Source organism: Dermochelys coriacea, chromosome 2, assembly GCF_009764565.3.
Source record: "Dermochelys coriacea isolate rDerCor1 chromosome 2, rDerCor1.pri.v4, whole genome shotgun sequence".
Classification (NCBI taxonomy): domain Eukaryota; kingdom Metazoa; phylum Chordata; order Testudines; family Dermochelyidae; genus Dermochelys; species Dermochelys coriacea.
This window is the reverse complement of record NC_050069.1, coordinates 86611322-86623307: the sequence shown is the minus strand read 5'-3', so window position 1 is coordinate 86623307 and position 11986 is coordinate 86611322. Positions and strand designations below refer to the sequence as shown.

The 11986-nt window shown below is 40.0% G+C and overlaps 1 protein-coding gene across 4 annotated transcripts in view; it reads left to right on the top strand.

Moving 5' to 3' along the window:
- The window catches only part of LPIN2 (lipin 2), a 77527-nt gene that overhangs the window by 21558 nt on the left and 43983 nt on the right, over positions 1 to 11986 (top strand). For all 4 annotated transcript variants that reach the window (XM_038393304.2, XM_038393303.2, XM_038393313.2 and 1 more), the window contains exon 2: positions 6871 to 7071. In XM_038393304.2, the coding sequence (XP_038249232.1) occupies positions 6880 to 7071 (192 nt within the window). In that variant the 5' untranslated portion in view covers positions 6871 to 6879. The remainder of the gene's footprint in view (positions 1 to 6870; positions 7072 to 11986) is intronic.

Here is an 11986-nt window from a genome sequence, read left to right as displayed (position 1 = left end):
GTGGCAGCTAGACATGGTCCCTGCCTCAGAACTTAAATTTAGAACTCCTTAAATTTGAGAGTTCCCTGCCAAAGATGTGTTTTAAAAATGTAATTTGAACCTTTTGTGTCTAGAATAAGTCAGACATGTAGTCTGAGCTGAAAACTCATGAGTTGTGTCCCATTTGTCATTGTGAAAGCTACTCGCTGCCTCAGTTCCTCAGACTGTAAAATCTGTTTCACAGGGGTGTGGAGAGTTAATTTAGTTAATATTGGATTAAGTACCTTGCGCGTGGAATGAGCTATGCTACATAATCTACTATTTTTAGTTTCATAAACATTGGTTTCATTTCCAGAGTGAGTAACTTTTCCCCTTGTTCTGAATTTACTGTTGCCCTTTGTCTTACTAGAAGGTAGAGCAGGCAGTTTCAATTTTTTGCATTCTGTCATGGGTTTTTGCCTGAAAAATCTTTCAGACTATAGGGCAGTGATTTCTGGAGATACAATTATTTTTGCCTCCTGCTTAGAGCCAGAGCATCTCCACCAATATTTGAATATTTTTAACTATAGAGAATCTTACAAATGCAAACATATAACTTAAGTGTTCAAAATCCAAGACCTCGTGAGCATTAAAAGTTACAAGAAGTTCCCTTCTGCTGTGGAGCCCTCAGTATTGCTGGGCCTAAAATCTGCTGTTAACTCAGCAGTATTATTAACTAAAATTTAACTTTTGGCTATTACTCAGAAGTCAAGAGGGAAGACTGTGGCAGGTAGCATGCATGTTCTGAGTCCCAAGGACAAATAAAAGTTAAAAAAAAATTTTAAATGCTGTCACATTCATTAAGCCTAACTCAGCTTTCCCAGCAGATTCTCACCTTTTATACCAGCCATGGAAGCTAGACTGCTTGTAGGTGGTTCCAAAGAAGATGAAGAGGAAGCCATGGTTTCTTTCTTTTGTCTGCAGTCAAGACAGTGTGAGATTTTTAGCTATTTAAGCCTGAAAGTAATATGGGAAACGTTACCTCAAAAGTTTCCTTGTAGCATTTCTAAATCCGTGGTCAGAATTGCTTCCGTCACACTGGTGAAGCATCTGCATGTATTTAAGCAATGACATTGCTGCTACTTGTCAAATTCAGTACTACTTACTTTAGGCTTTCCAGAATGCTCTTTGAACGGCTAAATCACAATTAAAAAAAAATTCCAGAAAACCCATTGTGACGTTGCACCCCATAATGCTTAATGGGAATATGCTTATGAATGTATATATGACATAACTGCAATATCTTTTATGCTACATATGTCATGTAACATATCTCTGAAAAGATTATGATATACTGAATATATTCATCATGTTTGTACGCATGTATAATTTTTGTATTTGAAATTATGAATATTGGCTGTGTACTTGTTTAATTTTAAGTAGCCTCAGTGAAGCAGTTGGTCAGCTTCCTGAGAAAAGACTATTCTCAGTAAGTGCCCAATCAAGAAACACTTAAGCCAACAATGAACTTGGAGATGCCAATCCACATCTGAGCTTTCTCAGCAATGTGGCCTGGCTGGTAAGGGACTCAGTCATGCATGGACATGTGACTCCAAAACTCCATCTTGGAGCTCAATTCTGGATAGGAGAGGGGGGGGGGGCTCCTTTCACAAGAGAGAGTCTATTTAAGCCCCTGGGAGGACCTTCCATTCTGTCTTCAGCTGGCTCAAGAGATTTACCTCTCCACCCCCAAAGGTTACCTGAAAGAGACTGGAACGAAGGACAGTAACCACAGGGGTGGGAGTGATTGCTAGATCCAGACTAGAAAGAGCCTAACCTGTAAAAGAAGCTTACTGGAACATCTCTGAGGGTGAGATTTCATCTGTAATCACTTTCTTACTGTATTGGGCATAGACTTGCGTGCTTTATTTTATTTTGCTTGGTAATTCATTTTGTTGTGTCTGTCATTACTTGGGACCATTTAAAGCCTACTTTTTGTATTTGGATTTAATAAAATCACTTTTTACGTATTAACCCAGAGTATGTATTAATACCGGGGCTGGGGGGAACAGCTGTGTATGTCTCTCTATCAGTGTTATAGAAGGCGAACAATTTATGAGTTTACCCTGTATAAGCTTTATACGGGGTAAAACGGATTTATTTGGGGTTTGGACCCCATTGGGAGCTAGGCATCTGAGTGTTACAGACAGAAATACTACTTAAGCTGTTTTCAGTTAAGCCTACAGCTTTGGGGGATGTGGTGCAGACCTGGGTTTGCAGCCGGCTAGCGTGTATGGCTCAAACCAGGCAGGACACTGAAGTCCCCAAGCTGCCAGGGAAAACAGGCTCAGGGGTAGTCTCAGCACATCAGTCGGCAGTTCCCAAGGGGTTTTCTGTGATCCAACCTGTCACACCCATGGTCCTCTTAACATATTGAGACTCTGGGCAGCTATACGTTCTCAGGTATGTAGTGATGTTTGACCCCCTACTTGATCAATTTCATGTCACAATTTGGATCTTCTAAAATAACTAATTTTCATTACCCCAAATAAGCCATTCCTAAGAGCCTGACTTCTAAAATGTAGTCTCTTTTTTGCACTTGAAACTTAAATACCTGATTTGCAGCTTATTTAAAAAACAAACTGTACAATTCATATATAACAAAGATAGTTGAGTGGCTTTCAATTTTGATAGACGTTCTTCATGACCTTCAGTATTACATCTGCTGTTTTCTAAACATAATTCTGCTGTTATTTCTATAGTAAGGTAGCAAAAATGTTTATTTCTAGAAGAGATTCTGCAAGCCTCTTTATTGCAGTGGTATGTTGGTCTCCATAATTCTGTCATGCTGCTGTTTGCTTCCCCCCTACCCTGCTTCTTAGGGCTTGTCTACACTACGAAATTAGGTTGAATTTTTTAAAGTTTGACCTGTAGCCTCTGATTTTACAAAATCAATGGTGTATGTCCCCACTATGTACATTCTGTCAGCGGAGCACATCCCCACTCCCATGGGTAGCATCAACTCACAGAGTGATGCGCTATGGGCAGCTATCCCACAGTTCCTGCTCCCGATTGGAATTCTGAGTTAGGCTCCCAATGCCTGATGGGACAAAAACATTTTCGTGAGGTGTTTTTGGTACATATCGTCAGCCTCCCATGATGCACTTGGCTCCTCCCTCCCTCCCTGAAAGCAATGGCAAACCATCATTTTCACGCCTAAGCCTGGATTACTTGTACAGATGCCATAGCACAGCAAGCATGGACCCCACTCAACTGTATGCTGTTGTTTGTGAGCATCACAAACACCTCGTGCATCGTCCTGCGGTATTTGCAGAGCATAGCCAGGAGCAGCCACGCAGAAGAATGTGATACCACGGAAATAGCTGTGCTGGAAGCCATGAAATGGAGCAATTCGCACATAGTGGCAGTGGCAGCCGGACTTGTTGACACAGTGGAATACTGCTTCTGGGGCCAGGGAAACAAGCACAGACTGATGGGACCATATCGTGATGCAGGTATGGGATGAGGAGCAGTGGCTGCATAACTTTTGAATGTGTAAGGTCACTTTCATGAAACTGTAATTTGCTTTCTCCTCCTCCTCCTCTTCCCGCATCCCCTGTGTGATTTTGTCACAGATGTCCGCATTTCTTCTGCTGGTTTGGAGGTCTGCCTGCACAGACTTGTCTCCCCACATAGCAATCAGATCCAGTGTCTCCTGTATGATCTATGCTGGAGCATGTTTGTGTAACTGGGCAGTGATGGTCAGCTGTGGTGGTGAGCTCTCCACACTGATCAAACAGGAAATGAAATTCAAAAGTTCTTGGGGCTTTTCCTGTTTACCTGACTGAAGTGCAGTGGAGTTGAAAGTGCTGTCCAGAGTGGACACATTGGAGCACTCTGGGACACCTCCCAGAGGTCAAACAAGTGGAAATACACTGTGCTGTGTCTACACTACCCCTAATTCAACCTGGGAAGGTCGAATCCAGCACTACTCTTCTCATTGAGGTGGAGAACAGGTGTTGATTTTAAAAGCCCTTTAGATCAGCGGGAAGGGCTCTCTGTGTAGTGTAGACAAGCTAATTATAAATTTGACCCAATGCAGCGAATATCGATCTAATGATGTAGTGTAGACAAGCCCATAGTACAGTACCACTCTTAAGTCTTGTGTTGTGGTGAATGTGTTGCTCCCCCCCCCCCCCCAAATGTAGTAAGCAGCTCCTTTTGGATCCAGTGAAAACTGCTTCTTAAATCAGTCAAAGTTGCTTGAGAGGAATGTAAAATGTTATTGCTCCCTGTCTTCACTGGTCCAGAATTGTGACTTTCCGTATCTAAGCAGTCATTGTAGTAGTTAGGTCATGATAGATGGTGGGCATGCTTCTAACTCCCCAGTTTTAAGAGCTTTTCAAACTTCTTGGTAGTGGAGGATAAATTGGCTGAAGCCACATGTGGATTTTGATCAACCAGAAGGATTCTGGAATCAAGTGAAAAGCTAGTAAATATTTTTTTCTTAGAATGCTTGTTTAAAGCAATACAATGTTATGCAACTTTTAAAAATTGATTATTGAACTTATCTTTCTCCTGATAAATAATGCTGAGAGACCTCAACTTCTTTTTTCACATCTCTTGGCTTTTTTTTAAATTTGTTTGTTTTTTTTTATAAATCTTATCATTAATACGCAATGGGCTTCAAAGTTCCTAAGAGTACTTCAAACAGGAAGAGTTTAAGGTGGCTGTGCTATGAGCTAGATAGGTGTGTGTGACTTTTTCTGATAAATCTACTCAGAATTAGTTTTCATAGGGAAAGGACACAATGTGTATTTTTCAGTATTCCTTTACCAATGTGGTGGATTTAAATTGTCTATAGGGAAACTTACAGTATTAGTGTCAGGTCTTTGACAAGTCTGAAGTTGGTTCCTATCTCCCAATGTGAAACTATAAACTTTTAAACAATTGTCTTCTAAGGTGATGCACAATAATTTCTTTTTGGGTGCTCACTGTTCAAATCCCAGTTACTGAAATAATGATGTATTTGTACAAGGACTAGTGGAGTGGCAAGAGTATTCAGACCTGTTGATCCCCATGCTGCAGAACTTTTTTAAAAATTAAAGATTTTAATCTTTGACTTGTGAAGGCAACTTTGCATTTGTGAATCAATACCATGGAAGTTTGTTAGTTGTGGCTAAAACTTAGCCTGTTGTCAGACATCACTCTTAAGTATCAACAGGTCTCCCCTAACCCTTCCTAAATAGGTTTCAGAGTAGCAGCCATGTTAGTCTGTATCCGCAAAAGGAAAAGGAGTACTTATGGCACCTTAGAGACTAACAAATTTATTTGAGCATAAGCTATAGCTCTCTTCATCGGATTCATGCAGTGGAAAATACAGTGGGGAGATTTTATATACACAGAGAACATGAAACAGTGGGTGTTACCATACACAGTGTAACTAGAGTGATTTAAGGTGAGCTATTACCAGCAGGAGAGGGGGGGAAAAAAAACCTTTTGTAGTGATAATCAAGGTGGGCCATTTCCAGCAGTTGACAAGAACATGTGAGGAACAGTAAGGGGGAAAATAAACATGGTTTTACTTTGTGTAATGACACATCTACTCCCAGTCTTTATTCAAGCCTAAATTAATGGTATCCAGTTTGCAAATTAATTCCAATTCAGCAGTTTCCCATTGGAGTCTGTTTTTAAACTTTTTTTGTTGAAGAATTGTGACTTTTAGGTCTGTAATCAAGTGACCAGAGAGATTGAAGTGTTCTCCAACTGGTTTTTGAATGTTATAATTCTTGATGTCTGATTTGTGTCCATTTATTCTTTTATGTAGAGACTGTCCGCTTTGGCCATTGTACGTGGCAGAGGGGTATTGCTAGCACATGATGGCATATATCACGTTGGTTTCAACAATTTCCATCCCACCATCAACCTATTTTTAATTCAGATATATTGTCTCAATTTTAAGTGTAGACATATGTTGTCACTTCTAGCTATAATGCCTGGTCTTCTGTTTTAACTTTTTTCTGTTAAAAGTGAATTGAGGCATCTGTGTAAACTTCCTTAGAGTGGTGCTGCTTGTCCATTTATTTCTGCCTGAAATAATTCTTATTGCACTCTGTGGTTGCTGCTGAGGATGAGTGGCAGCACTTTCCCTAAAAGCTCTGGAAAGGGTTTGACAAGTTGAATGTTGAGAGAAGTCTTGGCACTGCATATGTGTGGTGACTTTACTAGCAGATACATACAATTATCATACAGCTCTTGCTTCAGAAGGCAGTTGTTTAATCTTGTGTAGGAAGAGAACTAGACTTCTTATCTGTCTTCCTTGGTTTGTTTCACTTTTGTTCTACATCACTTTGCCTCCAAATAAGTCACTGAATTTAAGTAACTTTCATAGTCTAATTTTTTTAATTTTGTTGATAAATCAGAATGGTGAAAATGAAGGACGAACCAGACATAGTGGAGGCACCAGAAGTTTCTCCATACAGTTCTGTCAATATGTTGTGGTGTTGACCTGTGACACTGTGGTGTTCAGTAAAGATTGTCTGAACAATTGTATTAAAAATATTAAGGTTTTCATGTAGGCAGTCCTCTGAATGAATGAAACAGCCACACTGGGTTCCATTGGGAAGCTAAGCAGGACTTGAATCTAGGCCTTCAGAATTGAAAACAACATAAATTGGAAGCCTATCTTTTAAAATAGTTTTTCATAGGTTAGCTTAAATTCTTTAATATAGGCTCATTTTGATATCTATGTGAAAACTGTCATCCTATCTTGGGAGGAGTTCAAAGTTCAGTCAGTGGAGTGCCTGTAAAAAGACTTGTGCTTATAGTAAACAGACTCGTTAACAATTAAATGACTCTGCAAGATTAAATTTTGTACAAATATCTGACTTAATTTTTTTTCCTTTTTTGCAGTCTCAGACTATGAATTACGTGGGACAGCTTGCAGGACAAGTTCTGGTTACTGTGAAAGAGCTATATAAAGGCATTAACCAGGCCACTCTTTCAGGATGCATCGACGTAATTGTTGTTCGACAGCAGGATGGTACATACCAGTGTTCTCCTTTCCATGTCCGATTTGGGAAGCTTGGTGTTCTGCGTTCTAAGGAAAAGGTGGTAAGTGTAGCAAATGGCATGGACCTGGGGAATGGATCTATCACTTGAAAGAAAAAATAAAAATAAATAATTTTTTTCCTGTTATGCATGCACAACCTGCAGCAATGCTGAGGCTAGAACGCTTTCATACACAGGCTATATAAGCTGATGGTTTTGAGGTCTAATAGACAACCTTTGGCTGCACAGTGATCTGATAAGGAATGGATCATTGCAAAGATTAGTGTGTGAGGGTCAGGAAGGAAAGATGGGATTTCTGAGAGCTATCCACTGAGCTATGAAAACTTAATATGAGCCCAACGGATGTATAATCTTCCCATGGCCTTAGAGTTTTGGGATGTTTTCCCAGTGCAGCTAGCTGAAGAAACATGGATCAAATGGCTGATGCTGTAGTACTAGGACCTCAGTTATTGCAGATTACTTATGCTTATGGACTTTTATTTGTTAGTCATTACTCTCTTCCCCCTGTAACTTTCTTGATGCTCTAAGAAATGTAATCAATACTCTTTATAGCACTCAAAGTTGCAAAAGTGTCTTAACATGTTCAGAGGTTTTTCTCACACTTCAGTCAAACCTACCAGTTTGTCTCAAATGACATCTTTTTACTAGTAAATGTGTATTTTCTTTTGTTGTTGTTTAAATGGGACTGGCTCTGATATACAAGGAGGAAGTGCTTCATATCACTTCTGGCCAACTGTAGTCACTGTATTGACTAGTTTAGGAGGTTGTAGAGTGTACCCCATCTTAGCTGGGAGGAAGGATGCTGCAATGCGAGATCTTTAGGGTTAGGAGGGGAAGGAAAACTGAGGGGCTCTTGGAAAACATAAGAATGGCCGTATTGGGTCAGACTATGGTCCATCCGCCCAGTACCCTGTCGTCTTTCCCTCTGAGACTTCTGGCATTGGCCACTGTCAGAATAGAACAGGGCAATTACTGAGTGATCCATCCCCTGGCATCCAATCCACCATCAGAAGTTTAGAGACACCCAGAAAATGGGGTTGTGTCCCTTACCATCTCAGCTAATTGCCACTGATGGACCTATCCTCCAAGAACTCATCTAATTCTTTTTTGAACTCAGTTATATTTTTTGGCCTTCACAACATCTTCTGGCAATGAGTTCCGCAGGTTAACTGTATGTTGTGTGAAGAAATACTTCCTTATGTTTGTTTTAAACCTGCTGCCTGATAATTTAATTGTGACTCCCAGTTCTTGTGGTATATTAAGGAGTAAATAACACTTCCCCATTCACTTTCTTTACACCATTCGTGATTTGATAGACTTCTAGCATATCCCCCTGTAGTCATCTCTTTTTCTCAGTTGAACAGTCCCAGAGTTTTTCATCTCTCCTCCTATGGAACCTGTTATATACCCCTAATTATTTTGGTTGCCCTTCTCTGTACCTTTTCCAATTCACTCTTTTTTTGAGATGGGGCAACCAGAACAGCACACAGTGTTCAAGGTGTGGGCGTACCATGGAGTCATATAATGGCATTCTGATAAGATTAAAAATATTTTCTGTCCCTTACTATCGGATCCTAACATTGTTAGCTTTTTTCACTGCCGCTGTACATTGAGCGGATGTTTTCAGAGCGCTATCCACAATGATTCAAAGATCTTTCTTGAGTGGTAACAACTAATTTACACCCCATCATTTTGTATGTATGTTAGGATTGTTTTCCAGTATGCATTAGAGTAGAAACTCGGTTACAAACACCAGAGTTACGAACTGACTGGTCAACCATACACCTCATTTGGAACTGAAGTATGCAATCGGGCAGCAGCAGAGACCCCTCCACTCTACCTCCCCAAAAAAGCAAATGAGGTATAGTACTGTGCTAAATGTAAACTACTAAAAAAGTTGAAAGTTTTTTAAAAAAAAGATTTGACAAGGTAAGGAAACTGTTTCTGTGCTTGTTTCATTTAAATTAAAGTGGTTAAAAGCAGCATTTTTCTTCTGCATGGTAAAGTTTCAAAGCTGTATTAAGTCAGTATTCAGTTGTAAAAACAACTGTTTTCAGTTTTTTGAAAAATACCCTGTAACATTTTGTTCAGATTTGCAAATATTTCAGAGTTATGAACAACTTCCATTCCTGAGGTGTTCGTAACTCTCTTCTACTGTACTTTGTACTTAATGAACATTGAATTTCATTTGCCAATTATTGCCTAGTGACCCAGTTCTGTGAGATTCCTTTGTAACTTTTACAGTCAGCTTTGCACTTAACTACCTTAAGTAATTTTATATCAATGACACACCCCCAGGGTGCAACCTGGAGCTGTGGGACCGTTATGCTCCCTTAACTCTTCTATCTGGGCTGTCTCTCTCAATGCTGTGCTAGTGATAAGGAGCAAACCCTCCAGGTGCTGCAATCACTCAGCCAACAACATGCAGGGACATACCCAGCTAAGTTGCGTGAATGCTCTCAAAGCCACTCATGAAATATATAGTGGGAGACGCCAGCAAATCCCCCTCCAGCCCACAGCCTTGCACCCCAGAAATGTACTGTCTTACACTGCTCAAGACCTTTTCTTGAACAATACAAGATCATTAATTAGTTCAACACTTCATCAAAGGATAGTGGATATGCACTATCCTTTGTAATCTGAACAGATTCCCAATCATTTCAGACAAACTCACTGGTAAGGAAAAAACATTAAAATAAGCTTATTAACTACAGAAAGATAGATCTTTAAGTAGGGCTGTTGATTTAATCGCAGTTAACTCACATGATTAACTCAAAAATGAATTGTGATTTAAAAAATTATGATTAATTGCTGTTTTAATCTCACTGTTAAACAAACAATAGAATATCAATTGAAATTTATTACATATTTTTGGATGTTTTTCTACATTTTCAAATATATTGACTTCAATTACAACACAGAATGCAAAGTGTACAGTGCTCACTTTATATTATTTTTGATTACAAATATTTGCACTCTAAAAATGAGATAAAAGAAATAGTATTTTTCAGTTCACCTCATACAAGTACTGTAGTGCAATCTCTTTATTGTGAAAGTGCAACTTACAAATATAATTTTTTTTTGTTACATAGCTGCACTCGAAAACAAAACAGTGTAAAAGTTTAGAACCTATAAGTCCACTCAGTCCTCCTACTTGTTCAACCAATTGCGAAGACAAACAAGTTTGTTTATGTTTACGGGAGATAATGCTATCCGTTTTCTTATTTACAGTGTCACCTGAAAAAGAATAGGTATTCGTATGGCTCTTTTGTAGCAGGCACTGCAAGGTATTTACCGTGCAAGATATGTTAAATATGCGTATGCCTCTTCATGCCTCGGCCACCATTCCAGAGAACATGCTTCTATGCTTATGGCACTCGGTTTTTTTTTTTTTTTTTTTTTTAAATTTGTGACTGAACTCCTTGGGGGAGAATTGTATGTTTCCTGCTCTCTTTCACCTGCTTTCTGCCATATATTTGAGTGATTGGCTGAACCAGAAATGGGACTGAGTGAATTTGTAGGCTCTAAAGTTTAATACTGTTTTATTTTTGGATACAGGTCTTTTTATACACAATTCTACATTTGTAAGTTCAATTTTCGTGATCAAGAGATTGCCCTACAGTACTTGTATTAGGTGAATTGAAAAATACTATTTTGTGGTTTTTTTACAGTGCAAATATCTGATATCAAATATAAATTGAGCATGGTACACTTTGTATTCTGTGTTGTAATTGAAATCAATATATTTGAAAATGTAGAAAATATCCAAAAATATGTAAATAAATGGTATTCTATTGTTTTAACAGTGTGACTAATCATGACTGATTTTTTTAATTGTGTGATTAATCACGATTTTTTTTTTAAATCACTTGACAGCCTTCGAATGGGAGCTGTGGAGGAGGTTCCTTGGGACTTAAGAGGGGAAGGGGTTACTCCCAATATTTCCTAATTCCAAAGGCCATCGGGGGGCGGGTCTGACCTATTTTAGACTTGCACTATCTCAGTGGCTACCTTGAGAAGCTGAAGTTCTGCATGGTCTGTCTGGCCACCATCATCCCCTCCCTGGACCTGGGGGAGTGGTATGCTGCCCTCGACTTGAGATGCTTTTTTCAATGTCTCGATTTTCCAAGGCCGCAGGAGGTACTCAAGTTCACTGTAAACCAGATTCACTTTCATTTATGGTTCTCCCATTTGGCCTTTTGGCAGCTGCGAGGGTGTTCACGAAATGCATGGTAGAAGAAAAGGGGTAAGTCTACGTGTACCTTGATGATTGGTTGGTCAAGGGCTGCCCTGGGCCCAAGTGGAGACCAGTATCCCTTAATTGATCTTTCAGGTGTGGGGCCTGCTTATAAACTATCAGAAATCTACCCTGGTGCAGAATATAAAGTTTATTGGAGCAGTGCTCAATTCCTCCCAGGCAGGGTTTTCCTTCTAGAAATCTGTTTTCAGGCAATGGGGTCATTGATAGTGCAAGTCAAGGCCCACACACTCATGACAGCCCATTTCTACATCAGACTGTTAGGCCACATGGCCATGTGCACATATGTAGTGCAGCATGTAAGGCTACACCTCAGACCCCTTCAAGCATGGCTGGCCTCAGTGTACTCATCAAGCTGCTATCACCTGCACTTGGTTCTTGTATTTCCTGCCCTGGTCCTCGCTTCCCTTGACTGGTAGAAGGATCCTTGGGCGTCCCCTTTGCCAGATCCAGCCCTCATTATCCCTAGTTTTGGATGTGTCTGCTTTAGGATGTAGAGCTCACCTAGGCACCTCAAAACATAGGGTCTGTGATCCCCAGAGGAGTTCGCCCTACATATAAACATCAGGGAGCTAAGAGTGGGCAGCCTGGCCTGTCAGGTGTTCTTACCCCACATCGCAAACAAGAACGTGCTAGTGCTCACAGACAATATGGCAGCCATGTTTTACCTCAACAGGCAGGGAGGGGCTTGCTCTTCCT